Below are 16,898 nucleotides of genomic sequence, written 5' to 3'. Positions count from 1 at the left end.
TAGAGGCTATGACTGAAAATACAGCGCAACGACACGTGTGCGGCTGACGGTAATGAACACTTTTCATCCTAGTAAAATGGCAGACCAATGTAAAGTCAGCGTATGTACGTGTTATTTAACTGCACGCTGTCTGGACATTGTGGGTGTTAAACAACACCCTATAAATCAGAGGAAAGCGCCGAAATGTCGGTTTTATACTTATATCTGGTTAACAATCAGCACAGGTATCTTCCAGACGTTTTTACAAAGCGTTTTCTAGCAGTCATAGAAAGATGCAAACTCTAAACAGTTTAACAACAGGTCTTATATACGTCTTTTGCAGGACATCCTCTACACGCACGTAAAATACGTTTTGTAGCCATCTTGAGTGTTTGCAGACGTTTTAGTCCGTTTTGGCTGGCCCAAGATGGCTACAAAACGCCTTGTGCTCAGTGGAGAGAAGACGCTGGAAATGCCTACTCCCAGGTAGCACAAAAGAGATACGTAACGTTTTCGTAGCGTTTATCCAAGACGATAAAAACGGGTTAAAGAAGACACGAATGAGAGAACTTCGGCGGGAAAACGTCGTATATCTCTGCTAATGTCCGGCTTAATTACTTTCTTGAGACGATCTAGAACAGGTCTGCAAGACGTATACGAAAAACTGGTCCAGAAATAGGATTGGGAAAGACACAAGTAATCCCTTTGGCAAAACTATTCGTAACCAATTTCTAAACGTTTTTAGGACGTTATCAAAAAGCTGGTCTAGAAGCGGTCTTGAAAGGTTTACGATCATCTGAAGCTAATTTTCGCGGGTGACGGGCGCGATCGGACATCGTTGTTCAAAACACGCGTTTAGTTTCGCCTCACGCGACTGGCCTATGCCGCGCAGACGTCGTCAGCCGCACCCGTTGGCACGGCCTAGGCCAATCGCGTGAGGTGAAACTGATCGGGCGTTTCGAACAACGATCTCCAATCGCGCCCCAGATGAGTAGAAGCGTCGGTGTTGACTGTAAGAGCCACGGCGCAGTGCCAAGCACTGTTCCCCGCATGGCCGGCGCATCCTCTACCAAGTCGCACGAAAATGAGCCTGTTAGGAATAATAAATCCTTAATACCGCCTTTAGTAAGCTACGATGCTTACAACCACAATGGGAATGACATCCTGCAAAGAACAAATGGCCACGTCTTGGCAGGTGGCCAGACCAAGCCCTTCATGCCAAGAGTGCATGAAATGAGAACATTGTGACAAAGCAAAAACACTTTATTAAAATGTAATGCTTATGCAAGGTTCGAACAAACTGTGTGAGAAATGCAAATAGAAGTAAAGGTACATCAACAATGACAAAAGTCGCAGAAAGGATTCGTAATGAACTCGAAAGTGAACATTCACTAGCACATAAACAAAATTCCAAGTACACATACAAAAATGAACAGAAAAACCTGGAGTGTACTAAAGTGTCTAATTTATCATAGTAAAGTGGACGTGCTATTAGATGGACTAGAGTTATGCAGAAGTGACATCGGAGCGAATGGAAGAAGTAGACTGAAAAATGCAAGATTATGAATCGGATGGTAACTGCCTCCAAGTAATGTTGCCTATCAGCTAGAAGCGTGAAAAGAGCACAAAAAGAAATACCACCGCATACCATTCCTGTGACAGAAATTAAAAAAATGGGAACAATGCAAAATTGGAAATATTGCCTTTAGGATATATCAAAGAAGGTAATGGCGAGAAAAAATAACCATACAACAAAAAAGCAAAAAGTGAAATTAGTACATAATACTTAAACGGGGGATTCAGTGTAACAAGTGAACACTACTGTAGTACAGCGAACGATGAGACAGTAATGCTGCATCTTGCCACTCCAGAACGTGAGAAATGAATATGCAAGCCTCATATTAGAAACTTACATAAACATGGAAATAAACTGGAATGCACTGGAAGCTGCATTTGTGTAACAAAGGAAGCAATGGTCATAATAAATAGTATGTGTTTTACCTAAAGAGCCCTTTACAAGAGGCAAAGTTGTACCTCTCTGGCAAAAACAAAGTTGCAACGAATAATTTGCAAACCAGCAAATACATTAATTAGCACACTGACATGTCACACTTTGCGCACATCTCCAGTCTCCTAATGTAAAAAAAAAGCACTCTGAATGAGAAAAACGTTTAACACATGTAGCCCAGAGCAAATTCTTTGCCAGTTCACTCACACTTTCACATCCAAAAACATTTGCCACAAATCCAGGCACAGTTCCACTGATGTTTACCAATTCACTCCCACTTTCACGTCCAAAAATATCTGGCACACAGTCCAGGCAGAGCTTCATAGATAAACAGCTTGAGAGCACCCTACTGTTTATTGTGCAGTCCCGCTGCTGGAAATAGAACTGCCGCACATGCTGGTAGTGGTTTCAATGTAGACACACTTGCTGCCCTGGACAGGTATGCTCAGATATCTGCACTGGTGCTCCATTTTCTCGAAGTATGCACATTGATGCACTACGCTGGAAATTGAAATGTATTGAATGCATAAGTATTGGCTTCACCAGAGAGACTTGCCCACACACCACCACTGGCATATATATGCACTTGCTCTTCACTCAGTAGCATTGAACTTAAAGTGTTCCCTATGTGGGAGCCATGTGTAAAACCGGCGTCACACGACCACTCTCAATCGCGATCACGCCCGATCCGGATCGAAATTATCGATGCGACTGGCTCACTCTCGTAGCTTGCGCAGAGGAGCCAATCACGACCGAGAAATTCGATTTGCAACGGACTGGATAGCGGCTAAAAGAGCCCCGTGTGAAACCGGTATCAAATAATGCACAGACGTACACTAGGAAAGTGTGTTGCATAAGGACAAAGAACTGCGACATGCCCTGTTGTGCAAAGCGCGCGAACAGAACACATGTATATACATATAAAAAAAAACTGCGAGAGCGCTTCGCGAACTCCATGCGCACACATGGCACCCGCACGAACTCGGCAGGCCGCCGTAAAGCGCGAAGGGCGCACAGCGCACATTCCGACACATGTCCCAAACTGCAAACAATCGTACTACCTAAAGCATACAAGTTATTTTATACCAAGGGCATACTCGACTCACGTATGCAGTATCCACAAGCGAGTTATGCAGCGTACATGCTGTATCCATTCGCCAAATAGTAAAATAGATAACAAGCACAAATCTACAAGGGACTCAATACATTACTACCATTTGAGGCGTCAAATAAAATCGGATTTGGCCGTTTCATATATTGGACACAATATATGGACACATGTGGTACCCGGTAATACCATGAAATACCCATCACGTGGGTAAAGGGGGCGAAAACACAATCGAGAACCTGAAGCGCAAACGATAAAAGCACGGTATGGTGCACGCAAAATTCTGTCAGTGCGCTGTAGCGCGAGGGAAGAAAATAGGGCGAGCACTTGACCTCACCTTTTGGGATACCGCACTAGTACTTAATCACTAAAAAAAAAAGCCTGTTTGAACCAGTTCCCTTGTCTGCAACACTCTTGCTAAACGGGAGACTAAAATACCACGATGACGGCTCTATTGCGAAGATCGGCAAAGTGCGCACAGACAGAAATTTTGCCGCCTTTCTTCGCATTCTGCAAAATGCTTTCTTGTTAGGATCACGCATAGCGGCCGATCCCGACGCTAGGGACACAGAGGCACGATTTCGTCCCTCTAACTTTCGTCCTGATACTGCCCTCAACGTCTTAATTACAGCGTCAGTGAAAAGGCGCCTCACATAACATGACAATGAACTTGAAGAGCTGATTAGTGCCCTCCACTCCGCGCCCTCCAATTGAAAACACTACTGATTTCCAAATTAAACTACACAAACAGATCGCACAACCCAAACTAATCACAGAACGTCGTTTTCTTGACGGCAAAACCCTGCAACACTTACATGACAAAGGGCAGCGGCAGCACATTCAGAACAGCCGCTATCATACCACAGCGCAATGGAAGTGCGATAACGCTATTATGCCCCGCTCAAATAGATCGCACAACCCAAACTAATCACAGAATGTCGTTTTCTTGACAGCAAAGCACTGCAACACTTACATGACAAAGGGCAGCGGCAGCACATTCAGAACAGTCGCAAACAGACCATAGTGCCATGCGAGTACGATAACGCAACTAGGCCCGGCTTCACGAAAGCATGGCCGCCTTGGTCACATAACAATTGCAAACGCTACTGATTTCCAAATTAAAACCACACAAACATATCGCACAACCCAAACTGATCACAGAATATCGTTTTCTTGAGAGCAAAACACTGCAACACTTACATAGCAAAGGGCAGCGGCAGCACATTCAGAACAGCCGCAAACACACCACAGCGCAATGCGAGTGCGGTGACGCGACGACGCCATGACGACGCGACTATGCCCGGCTCGCCCGGCATCACGAATCACGTGGCCACCTTGGTCACATGATTTGACGACGGTATCGCCACCTTGCGCAATGTTGGATCACGTTGATGGGTTGTTGAATATTGTAGATGCCGCTAAAGAGGCTGACGCGCCGTGGCGTGGCGGTGGCGCCTTGAGTCGTTTTCAAAACGTATTCACCCCTCGTTTTTAAGCTGCCTGGCTTCCAACGTTATCAAAACGTATTCACCCATCCTTTTTAAGCTATCTTGTTTGGAACGTCTTTGATGCGTCGATTTTGGTCAAAAATCCGTTTCAGACGTTGAATCCCTTAATACGACGTTTTCAAGACTTTGTGTGCTACCTGGGCTATGCAATACAACCGCTAAGCGCTTTCGCCGAAGAGCGAATTTCAAGTACTAGACTCCGAAGAACTTCGATTGACTATCGGAACATTGTACGCGAAGAACTGCGCAAGAGGTTCCCTTCAACGCAGCCTCATGTGGTTTCTGCTGCTAAAGTCGAACGCGAGGAGATCCAACTGTTACTCCGAGTCTGTCGATCGCCGCAGCCTAAGCGAGAATCAATGACCTACGCCGCGCTATCCCGCCGTCACGTTCTCTCCTCGCGCCCACGCCAGGACCCTGTAACGCCGCTTTTCCGTCCGCCGCCGCCAGCTCGCCAACCCGGAGCCGCGCACCGCATTCCGAGGAAGACTGATGTTTCGTGCAGCCCCGACCACCGTCCGCTGTACTTTCACTGCGGAGAAGCGGGCCACGTCTACCGACGATGCCCATACAGCGTGGTGGGCCGACGAGGGTTCGCCGTCAACGCGCCACGTGAGCGGACACATGACATCGCCGACTGCCTTGCCGCCACTGACTGGAGCCCCCTACGACTGACCCGTTCGCCGCCACCCGGCCGCTACCTGTCCCCGTACCGCCGACCATACATTGGTACAGCCAGGGGCCAGTCTGCAAGCCAAAAACTAAAACCAGCAACTGGTTTAGGTGCGCTTACACTTCGTCGAACTGACCAAGATGCTCTGCCGCTGACGAAGACACCGAAAAGCCTGTCACGACGACATATCAAAAAGACGCTACCATCCCAACGAAGCCCGCAGCACTCCGTCTAGAGGTCCTGCACGCCCTCTACGACGATCAGACAGACAGTCATCTGGGATTTTCCCGTATGCTAGCATGAATACAAGTAATGTTGGTCGCGCCTGACAGTGGCCGTCGCCCGTTACCTAAAGACATCGCGTGACTGCCAGCGACGCAATACACCACCGACAAGGCCGCTGGTATTACTATAGCCGATCTAGCCTCCTTGCCTAGCGTTTCAGCAAGTAGGAATGGATTCGTAAGGACCCTTTTGCTACGAACACCCGGTAATAAGTGGATCGTCGTGGTGGCGGTGCTCCGCTGGAAGCGACTGGAGCTGCCGCTAGTGCACCTGCTGGCTGGATCTCTGAAATGGCAGTCGAGGGTGCTGACCAGGTCCAGGTCCCGAGGCGACGCCTAACATGGTTGGCGTGTCTGTGCCACTTGGCCCCGTCTGGCATGCGGACGAGCTGCGATGAGGCACTGGCAGGGGACACCACTTGTCCGGGGGACCAAGGTGGCCCAGGAAGGAAGTTCCTGGCGAAAACTGGAGCTCCCGACTCCGGCAAAGGCCCGGGACGGCACCCTTGGTCAGCAGCCAGCTTCTGCTTCAGCTGCTTCAGGAGTACTGTGGATCGGACGTGCGGATGCAAGACCTCCAAGGTTGTCTTGACCACCCGACCCAGCAGAAGCTCACAGGGGGCACGGCCAGTGACATCGTGGGGCGTGGTCCGGTCCTGAAACAGTATCCGGGCAATCTGCGTCCGGAAATCCCCTGTCTGGCGCTTCTTGAGCTTGTCCTTGATGGTTTGCACCACTCGCTCGGCTGCACCATTTGAAGCACGGTGGTACGGCGGAACCATCATCCGGCGGATTCCGTTCTTCGTCAGCCAGGCCAGATACTCTGTACTGGCGAAAGCAGGACCATTGTCGGACACGATGACGTGCGGCAACCGCTGGGCGGCGAAGACCTGTCGCAGCGCTGCAATGGTCGCGCCTGCTGATGGAGTGGTGACAGGTAGAACCTCCACCCACTTCGAAGAGGCGTCCACCACCGCCAGAAATAATGGTCCTTGAAAGGTCTCCCGTCATCCACACGTAGGCGGGAACAGGGTCTCTGTGGGAACGGCCAGGGGGTGATTTCCACATTACGTGAGGCCCGCTGGTGCTCCTGGCAGATTTGGCAGCTCTGCACCATGTGAGCGATGTCCTGGTCCAGGCCAGGCCACTAGACTTGTGACCGGGACACCATCTTGGTCTTTTCCATGCCAGGATGACCCGCGTGCAGCAACTGCAGGACCCTGGTGCGGAGACTTTCTGGAATCATCGCCCAACAACCCCACAATAGGCACCCCTGCTGCAAGCTCAGCTCAGCGGCCTTGTGGCTATAGGCCTGCTGAACCAAGTACTCCCTACAGGACACCGCTTTGACCACCTGAGGCAGGACTGGGTCCCGGCTGGTCGCTTGTGAGAACTCAGATCTAGAGAGCAGCTCCGGGTGCGCGTTCTCAAGCATGAACACTTCAGCAGGTTCTGGAACAGCATCAGGCACCTCTGGCAGGAGCAGACGGCTCGGGGCATCAGCAGGTCCCAGGTCCTTTCCCGTACGGTAAACCAGGTAACTGCAAGCTGCCAGCCTCAAAGCCCAGCGTACCACTCGAAGTGATGCCTGTACAGGAACTGCCTTGTCAGGCCCCAGCAGTCCCAACAGCGGCTTGTGGTCCGTGACTGCCTCGAACTTCCGGCCCCACAGATACTGCTGGAAGCATTCGACACCGAGCATGAGAGCCAAACCTTCCTTATCCAGCTGGCTGTAACGTTTCTCTGCAGCATGAAGCCGGCGAGAAGCAAACGACACAAGGCGTTCCTGGCCATCCTTGTCCCGGTGCGCCAGGAAGGCTCCCACGCCGTACGGCGACGCATCTACGGTCAGGACGACAGGCTTAGCAGGATTGAAATGCACCACCACTGGAGCCTTGGTGATTAGCTGCTTGCTGCGCTCAGAGGCCCGGTCCTGCTCCTTCTTCCAGACCCATTGCTGACCATCTCGAAGCCGAAGACGGAGCGGCTGTAGATGCTGGGAGAGGTTTGGCAGCAAACTCCTGTGGAAGTTGATGAGGCCGAGGTAGCTCTGAAGCTCCTTCTTGTTATGGGGTTTAGGCGCCTTGAGCACAGCATCAACATTGCGGTGAGCCGGGGCTAGGCCAGCCTGGGAAATGACATGTCCCAAGTACTGAACACTGGGGGCCAGGAAAATGCACTTTTCCAGCTTGACCTTAAGACCGACGTCCTGCAGTCGTGCCAGGACGTTGTGCAGGTTCTGCAGGTGGCCCGCGTTGTCGCTGCCAGTAACCAGGATGTCATCCATATACACCGCCACGTCCCTGATGCCTCTGAAGAGGTTGTACATCTCCCTCTGAAATATGGCTGGGGCTGAGGCCACGCCAAACGGTAAGCATGCGTGCTGGAAGAGCCCAAAGCTGTTGATATTGTGACATACTCACGGGAGGCATCCTGGAGCACCAGCTGCTGGTAAACATCCCTGAGGTCGAGCTTGGTGAACTTCTGTCCACCGGACAATGCTGACCAGGGATCTTCAATCCTGGGCAACGGGTACTTCTCGATGGTAGCGACGGGGTTGATGGTAACTTTGAAATCCCCGCAGATCCTGGCACTGCCGTCTCGCTTGAGGACTGGTACGATGGGAGCGGCCCATTCAGACGTCTTGATGGGCACCAAGATGCCCTCTCGCTGTAACCGTTGCAGCTCCTAGGTGACCCCATCCTTCAGGGCGAGCGGCAGTGGGCGAGGCTTGAAAAAACGTGGCCGTGCTCCCTAGGGCACATAGATGCACCAGCCGTCGTGCCGGCGAATGTGCCCACCCCTGGCTGGAATAGGGACTTGCACTCGGTCAGGAGGCTGGGGACGTCTTTCACCTCATGCAGACAGGCTTCTTGGTACTCTGGCAGACGAACGCCCAGTGCATCAATCCAGTTTCGACCCAGTAGCGTCGGTGACGACCCCTTGGTTAAGTAGAGGGGAAGTGTTGCCTCCCTGTCGCCAAAGCGAAGGCTGATCTGTGCCTGACCCAGGACCTGGGATAGCTGCCCGGAGTAACTGCGTAGCATCACGCCCGAAGCCCCGACGGACACGCCGGGTAAAGTACGCTTGAAGAGTTTCCCGGCCATTACTGACATGCTGGCCCCTGTGCGCAGCTCCATGGAAATGGGGTGCCCGCAGATTTTGACGGTCAGCATGTACGAAGGCACAGACGACGGTACAAAGCCTGTGTCCACATGTCGAAATTCGGCGGGTCCTCGGCCATGACGTGGAGCCTGGCCGCAGAAGAGCTCGAGCCTGCTGCCGCATGCCCCCGCCGCGTATCTTTGCGATGGCTACCCTGGCCACGGGCTTGTGTGGTATCTGGGCTTGAATCAGGCTGCTGCTTGCTGTTCGTGCGCCCCCTTCGGCATACCCATGCCAAATGCCCAGTTTTGCCGCACGTGAAGCATTGTGCTTGAGAGAACTGGCACTGTGAGGGGGAGTGGGTACCACAACAGCGACTGCAGGTACTGCTTTTTGTCGCCAACTTGTTGACCGCCGCTTCCGCCGACGGTGAGCCAGTCGCACGGGCAATCTAGCCGGCCTCCTTGGGGGCAGCTTCCATTGCCAGCACTACCTTCACGGCGTCGTCTAGCGAGGGGTCGGGAAGCTCCAGGAGTGGCGTCTGCATGGCGGGGTTGTTGATGCCGCAGACGTGGTCCAGGAGCAGCGAGTCCAGCTAGTCCCCAAAAAAGCAGGCACTCGCTAAACCTCGTAGCGTAGCAACGAACTGCCCGAGGGTCTATCCTTCCCGGTGGGTCCGGTTGTTGAAGCGGAAACGCTCCATTAGTGTGGACGGTGCTGGGTTGAAATGCGAGCGCCGTATGGCGAGCAGCTCACCCGGCGTCTTAACGTGCGGCGTGGCTGGCTTGAGGAGGTCGATTAAGAGGCTGAAGACGCGGGTCCCGCAGCTGGCCAGGAAAATGTCCCGCTGTTTGGCCTCAGGTGTGTCGTTTGCCCGGAAGAACACGTGGACTTGTTCCTCGTAAATTTGCCAGGTGAACCCATCTCGATCGAACGGCTGGAGCCATCTGTACAGCGGCATGGCGGCAGCAAGGCCGCGCGGTGTTTCACCGATCGCGGCAGCATGGGACGATCCGTGGGTACTCTTCGCCAGTGTCACGATCCACCCGGGGTCGTGAACAAGTGAGGGCTCGAGGTGACCTCCGTTAGGCGGACGCCCTGGAGTGTGGTGGTGATGAACGATGACTGACCTCCGAACAGCTGTGCTTGCCGGTGTTTATTGGCGCGGTGACCAATGTTGCCTAACTGAGCCTGGCAGGGCACCGAGCCTGGCGGGCCAAAGAAGATTATGCCCGGGGCGGCGTCACATGCTTGCTGCAACTACCTCACCCGCTTCGCTGAAACGAAAGGTCTGCCGAAAGGTAGGGCAGCCGAAGTGGCGAAATTCTTCGTCGCGAACATCCTGCTGTGACATGGTGCCCCAATCCTGATCACCGACAGAGGAACGGCCTTTACAGCAGTGCTAACCCAAGCCATTCTACAATACAGCCAGATAAGCCACAGGAGGACAACTGCTTACTACCCGCACAGGAAACGTCTTACGGAGCAGCTGAAGAAGGCCCTGGCTGACATGCTAGCAATGTACGTGGACGTCGAGCACAAGATGGGGGATGCCATCCTACCTTGTGTGAGCTTCACTTATAATGCGGCAATGCAATAAATAACGCAGATTTTGCCGGTCAGTTGGCTTACGGTCGGAACCCGAATACGACTCTCATCGCCGTGCTCCTGACCTCACCGACAAAAAGAATCTAGACGTCGTCGTCTATATCCATCGCACCGAAAAAGCCCGACAGCGCGCCCGCATAGGCATCAAGAGCTAACAGAGGGTGGACAGCCGGCCCTATAATATTTGCCGACGCTGCGTGCAGTACCAGCCCGGTGACGGCGTTTGGCTCTGGACTCCGATGCGCTGACGAAGACTCAGCGAGAAAGTGTTACGACCTTATTTCGGACCTTGTCAGATCATCCGATGTATTGGTGAACTGGACTATGACTGGACTAGGCCGGTTCACTTGAACGCTCCAAAGACCATATTGGGACCCGATGACCATCGCACTCAAAAGCATCCATTGGTTGTAGCCGGCTTAGTGGTCGTGACAATACCGCCGTTTTCACAAGGCAGTCTCAAAAGGCGTGCGCGGATGCCAAACAGTGGCACTGAAACCGGATGGGCATGTGTCGTGTCGCCTACTTTCCATGGCTATGCTTCCCTGTCGGGCGGCGAGGCCAACGAATAAAGCCTAGTCGCGACCGAGAAGGTCAACGGGACAGCGGGAAGCGCGTGGGCGTTAGCGATGGATGGATGGATAGATAAATGGATGGATGGAGGGACGGACGGACGGACGGACGGACGGATGGATGGATGAATGGACGGACGGACGGACGGACGGACGGACGGACGGATGGATGGATGAATGGACGGACGGACGGATGGACGGACGGACGGACGGACGGACGGACGGATGGATGGATGAATGGACGGACGGACGGACGGATGGGTGAATGGACGGACGGACGGACGGATGGACGGACGGACGGACGCACGGACGGATGGATGGATGAATGGACGGACGGACGGATGGACGGACGGACGGACGGACGGACGGATGGATGGATGAATGGACGGACGGACGGACGGATGGACGGACGGACGGACGGACGGACGGACGGACGGACGGACGGACGGACGGACGGATGGATGAATGGACGGACGGACGGACGCACGGACGGATTTATGGATGGATGGATTTATGAATGCTATGAGCGGCCCCTTTGGAAATGGCGGAGGGTTGTGCCACCAAGCTCTTGCTATTATACTGCCTGATGTCCGACCTAGGTTAAACAATACAAAAAAGAAAAACAAACACTATGAGCTCCTACAACCAAATTTTCTGATCCTTCATTGCGAACAGTGCTTTTGTGCGTCTCGGTTTTTTGTCGTTTCTCTATTTTTATTCCACTCATTCTCCAATCGCCTCTTAGTATTCCCTATTGCCGGACATGTTTACTTTTCCACTGGTCTCACTAAACCCAAGGGCTTCAAGGAGGCCAGTGGTGCTTAAATCGACCGCTGGGTAGACGTCTTCCCAATATAATAAAACGTGCTCCATAGTTTCCCTAGCTTTACCGCAACAAGCACATGCTTCTTCTTCCTTCTTATATATCGCTTTATAGGTGCGTGTGCTAAGGCATCCCGATCTCGCTTCGAAAAGTAATGAGCTTCCCTTTGAGTTATCATAAATGGTTTCTTTCCTGATTTCGTTTTTTCCTCTTAAGTAGTTACTCATGGCAGGTTTCTTTTCCATTGCCGCCACCCATGTGATTAATTCAGCCTCTCTGACTTTCCTCTTGACCTTCCTTGTTGCTGTGCTGCCCACCCCACAGGCCGCATACTTGCTGGTAAGGTTCCTAGTCCTTTTCCTTCAGTGTGCATCAATGTTTTTCCTGTACAGATACCTCAACATTCTCCCAGCCCATTTATCTTCTTCCATATTCCTCAGTCGTCCTTCATACTCAATTTTACTGTGAGCTTCCCTCACTTCAAAACTAGTCCAGCCCATATCACCCCGCACAGCTTCATTTGTAGTCTTCCCGTGAGGGCCCAATGCGAGGCGACCCAGTGACCTTTGGTTCGCATCGACTGCTGATTGTACCCCTGATTTAAAGCAAACAACCGCATTTCAAAAAGTAAGTCCTAGAACCATTACACATTTCCACATGACCCCCGAGTGGTTGGCTGAGGCAGCTAGTATCCTACAAGGTGAAAGAGCTCCTCCTCGTCTGTTTGCGGTGGACTTCCGTCGGCAAGGCTTGTGAGTGGTGGCGGTGGCTAACATTCCCAGGGTCAGTTCTAGTAGTAAAACATAAATATTCCAGAAAGTGGACGGGAAAATGGCGCTGCGATAGCTCAGTTGGTAAGAACATCGAATGCATAATGCGAACACGTTGGATCGTTTCCCACCTCGGCCAGCTGTTTTTTCATCCACTTTAATTTCCATTAATTTATCATTCATCCAATTCAATCAGTAAGTACAAGTAATTTCCCCTATGTTGTCCTCAGTGTTTGTTGGCTTTTTATGACTTGATAAACGGTACACACACGATCAGCAGTAATACAGCTTTTACAACTTAGCAGCTTCACTGGATTTGTTCCGCGATTTCTGCCCCAAATTGTCTACGCTCCGCTAGTTGCGGTTTCTAGGAGGCGCCGGCGATCGACCAGAACAAGTAACTCGCTCCGACGCCGCCAACTATGCTTGTACTGCCAGTTCTGCGTGTCGAAGAGTCGCCACATCTACAGTTGTTTTGTTTACAAAAAGTGAAAATTTTCGTTCCAATTAACGGAAGCTTTTTTTCTCCTATTCAAATGCTAAGCCAACAAGCTTAGCTGCTTGTCTTCTGCTTAAGCGGCAATTGTATTTAACCAATTGCAGTTCACCGATATTCTCCTGTATTGATTCCCAAGTGAGTAAAATGACTAAATCACTGTGCAGGGGCAATGTGCTGCAGATCACGGGAGGCCTGCACGAGCCCGGTGACCTACGCATGCCGCTGGCCATCACTCTCCTCATAGCCTGGGTGCTGTGCTACTTCTGCATCTGGAAAGGCGTCAAGTGGACGGGCAAGGTGGTCTACTTCACGGCGCTGTTCCCCTACCTCCTTCTCTTCATCTTGCTGGTGCGCGGACTCACGTTACCCGGCGCCTTTGAAGGCATCAAGTTCTACGTCCTCCCGGACATGAACAGGCTTTCCGATTCGGTGGTGCGTTCTTCTTATTTACTCGAATCAAGCTCACTCGGAACTATTCTTGCGAAGGGTAATAGACGTCCTCATAAACCGCTGGATGAAAACAGCGTTGATTCGATTTCGCAAATGGAAAACAAGTCCGTATACTGCAGTGTCTTTGCGGCTCCCTTACACCGGCAAACAGCAGCTATGAGATCCCAGCTCTTCAATGTGCTTGCCTCTGTTCGCGCCACACAGCACAAAATTCAACGTAGTCGCAAACTGGAGAATGTGTAAAAGCTGAAAACACTCTTTCTAATTCCGGCCTTTTCTCTTAAACACCAAACCGCAACCTGCGCGCAGTTCTTTACTCGAACACGCTTTCTGTTCTCAAACCGGTCAAGACCATTCCGAAATTATGGAAGATGGCCTACTATGCTTTTTCTGAGGGACAAACCCCAGTCACAATAGTGCTACAGTCGAGAAAGAGAAAACCTCAATATTTTGTTCATCTGCACATCAGTGCTCACGCTCTCGGTACGGGCGCAATGACAGTTGCTTCTAGAGTGATCATAGTGAAACGGGAAACACTGACTTGGACTGGCATTTGTAACAAAATAAAGCCCTGTAATTTCCTGAGCAGCTATCTTTTCTTTCTCACCGGGCAGATTACGTAGAACGGCACAAGTTTTGACTGGTGGCTCTAGGCAAACAAACACCGGCCGCTAATGTCAGTGCATGCAACCTAGGAGACGATGTCATAGCCGATAGTTTCGACTTCCCTTTGCCTCTGTCATTGCGGTTTCCTCCGAAGGGTTACCGGCGTCGTAGTGCACTCGGCCCCCATGCCACATGTTTTTTCGCTCTCTGTTGCGCTCTCAATGCTCTCCATTCAATGCCTTTGACGAACCCATTTTTAGTGGGGCAGCATTAAAACCCGAAACTGGATTTGTCGTGTCACAAAATTCGTGCCTCATTTCCCTCCAAGAGGCGGTTTTCACACGGCACAGGAATTGCTCATTTTTCAGCGGCGAGCCACGAAACCACCGCGACGACGACGTTACGGCTTTGCGGCGCCGAGGCCGGACTCAGACAACGCCGGGGGATGTGAGAGCTTTCGCTGCGGCCCCGTGTCCCCAGGGAAGGGGTGGCGACCAGTATAGCGCGTGCGCGCTCTTATATAAACATCAACCGATTGATTGCGATTACTCGAAAGGTAGGAGAATTTGTGATTGCCCGGCAAAGGGCACCACTTGTACTAAGAAAACTTCCAGCGCTTCTGGTAAGGGTGCCGCAGTGCTACAGTTGACCTGCCAAAGGAAGGCGAGCCCCTTCCTAAAATATGAAAGGGAGGCCGGGACTCCCTGGGCCCCCACTGCGAAGCCCCCCCAGACCTTTGGTGCGGCCATATGTTAACGCTACGCCTACGGCGACGCTACAGCGGGGCGATCACAGATGCCTTAGCGGGCGTCTGCGGTTGCGTTCGCCTCTCAAAACCGTATTTTGCGCGATATAGCCCACCAACTACAACAGGGCCACAGGGCACCTCGCAGGACGCTGATGTAGCTGTGGTGGCAACGCCTTGCTTGAGCAGATACATATTCTCAGCAAAAAATTCTGCCTCTGACGCCTGTGATTTGTGTCTCACTTCGCCCTCGTCTTCTTAGCGCCTTTTGTCCTTAAGTCATGAACCAACTATCTCAGCAACAAGTTCTGACACGGAAGAACGTGTCAGAACTGCAATATGCAATATACAAGAAATGCATCTGCTATGACAGCATGATACAACATGAAAAATTTAACAACTGAAAGTGCGTTTTCTTCGAAATGTGCTTGTTTCTAGTTAGGATATTGTTTGCATAACAAAGGCACGCTTAAACGAGTAGTGCGAGTGTCCTCCGATGAGTTCAGAGCATGGAAGTCGCTACCTCATCTGTTTAGTCAGGGAGACCTTTAAGTGTACGACGCATGTGGGTGGCGGGAATTAACAGCATCTGATGGCACAGGCTACTTCGTTGGCTGTTAGTGCTTTCATCCGAGCTCTAAGGCCTACGTAGTTATACGCCACTTTCGAACGCTACACGACTAAACGGACTTTTAAAAAAACAAAACAAATATTAATGGAAATTTTATTCTGCAAAATAATGACTGATGCACAGGCGCAATTGGAAGTTAGTGCCCCGTAGTTCGCTAAAATTTGGCTTTTTTTGTCTGCTTTGTAAACTGCAATGATTTCTATCAGTACAATCTGACGCCTTATTGCGCTGGAAATATTTTAAACCTGTTTTTTATCAAACGTTGCTATTTTTTGCCTGTGTGACGAATCTGATGTTCTCGTGACAGTTGCCATTTTTCATCCTCATTATCGCGCTTTCCTTTTACCCGTATTTTATTCAGAGTCGCGATCAGACAATCCCTAAATCTGTGTACCTTCGCAGAGGAGACTATGCTCTCTACAACCATCTTTCAAGGTGCAATTAGTCTAAAATGTTACATAAGAATGACATTAACTCACCTGTGGACCAGCTTACATCAACTATACAAAGTTCTATGGAATAATGTATGCAAAATGATGTAGAATTAAGAAGAAATTTCTTTGCTGGTTTTCGCATGGCACAAATTTTATTTTCGCACGAATAATAGCTCCACAAACTTTATAACGAAACGAACGATGAATATTGTTATCAAAGTTTTGCTATTTAGTAGTCAAACATATTTTACGTCGCGGTGAAATGTGCTACCATGAAAATGTTGAAGTGAACTTTAGAAATTGCCCCCAAGGCTTTCGGCGCTATGCAAACATGCAAAGAAAAGATAAAGTGACTTCAGCTGTTTTCAAATAGCTGGCACGATCTACTTTCATGCAAAAGATATCTGCAACTTGTTGGCCACGCGCTTTGGCTCCTCTTCGCTATAAGCTCCTATAGATGGTTCAGACTTTTTATCTTTGTTGTTGTGACTGACACTCAAGTTTCTCGTTGCGTAAAAAATGTGAAGGCAAAATGATCGGCTGCGTATGGTGGCATTTCCAAATTTATAATAAGGTTCACCGTTCCTATTTTCACCTACGTGTTTAATGTTTCTTTACGAATTGGGGTCTTTCCGTCCAAATAGAAAACAATAGTTGAAGTCACTGTGTTCCAGGGTGGCGACCCAGGTGACCTGCAAAACTTCTCGCCTGTTTTTCCTGTTTCATGCTTTTCCAGGGTTTTTGAAATAGAAATACATGATTGATTGAACGCATACTTTAAGGCCAAGATTTCCATACATGGAGATACGTTCGTGCAAGGCAGATTATTGGAACCCAACCTAAACGCCTTTTGCGATCACACCACACCAGGCATGTTTAACCGTAGTCAAGTGGACACAGTCCAATTTGATTTAACGTAAGCTTTTGACAAAATGCGTCACTACCACATGCTCCTTAAATTGTACAAAAAATATTTCTAAAATTTCTACAGCAAGTGGCTCCAAAGCTGTTCAATTCTAGTGAATTTCGGTTGTTTTTAAATGAAATTTTCTGCCCATTTCCGGCTTTGTCGGGAGCACCATAACGCTCCAATTT

At 50.5% G+C, this 16,898-nt stretch overlaps 1 protein-coding gene across 1 annotated transcript in view; it reads left to right on the top strand.

Annotated features, from left to right (window-relative positions):
* The window catches only part of Gat (GABA transporter), a 544,138-nt gene that overhangs the window by 397,625 nt on the left and 129,615 nt on the right, over positions 1-16,898 (top strand). The window contains exon 4 of the mRNA XM_050177200.3: positions 13,102-13,369. Coding sequence (XP_050033157.1) covers positions 13,102-13,369 — 268 coding nt within the window. The remainder of the gene's footprint in view (positions 1-13,101; positions 13,370-16,898) is intronic.

The sequence above is a fragment of the Dermacentor andersoni genome, chromosome 9, assembly GCF_023375885.2.
Source record: "Dermacentor andersoni chromosome 9, qqDerAnde1_hic_scaffold, whole genome shotgun sequence".
NCBI lineage: Eukaryota > Metazoa > Arthropoda > Arachnida > Ixodida > Ixodidae > Dermacentor > Dermacentor andersoni.
This window is presented reverse-complemented; position numbering and strand designations above follow the sequence as displayed.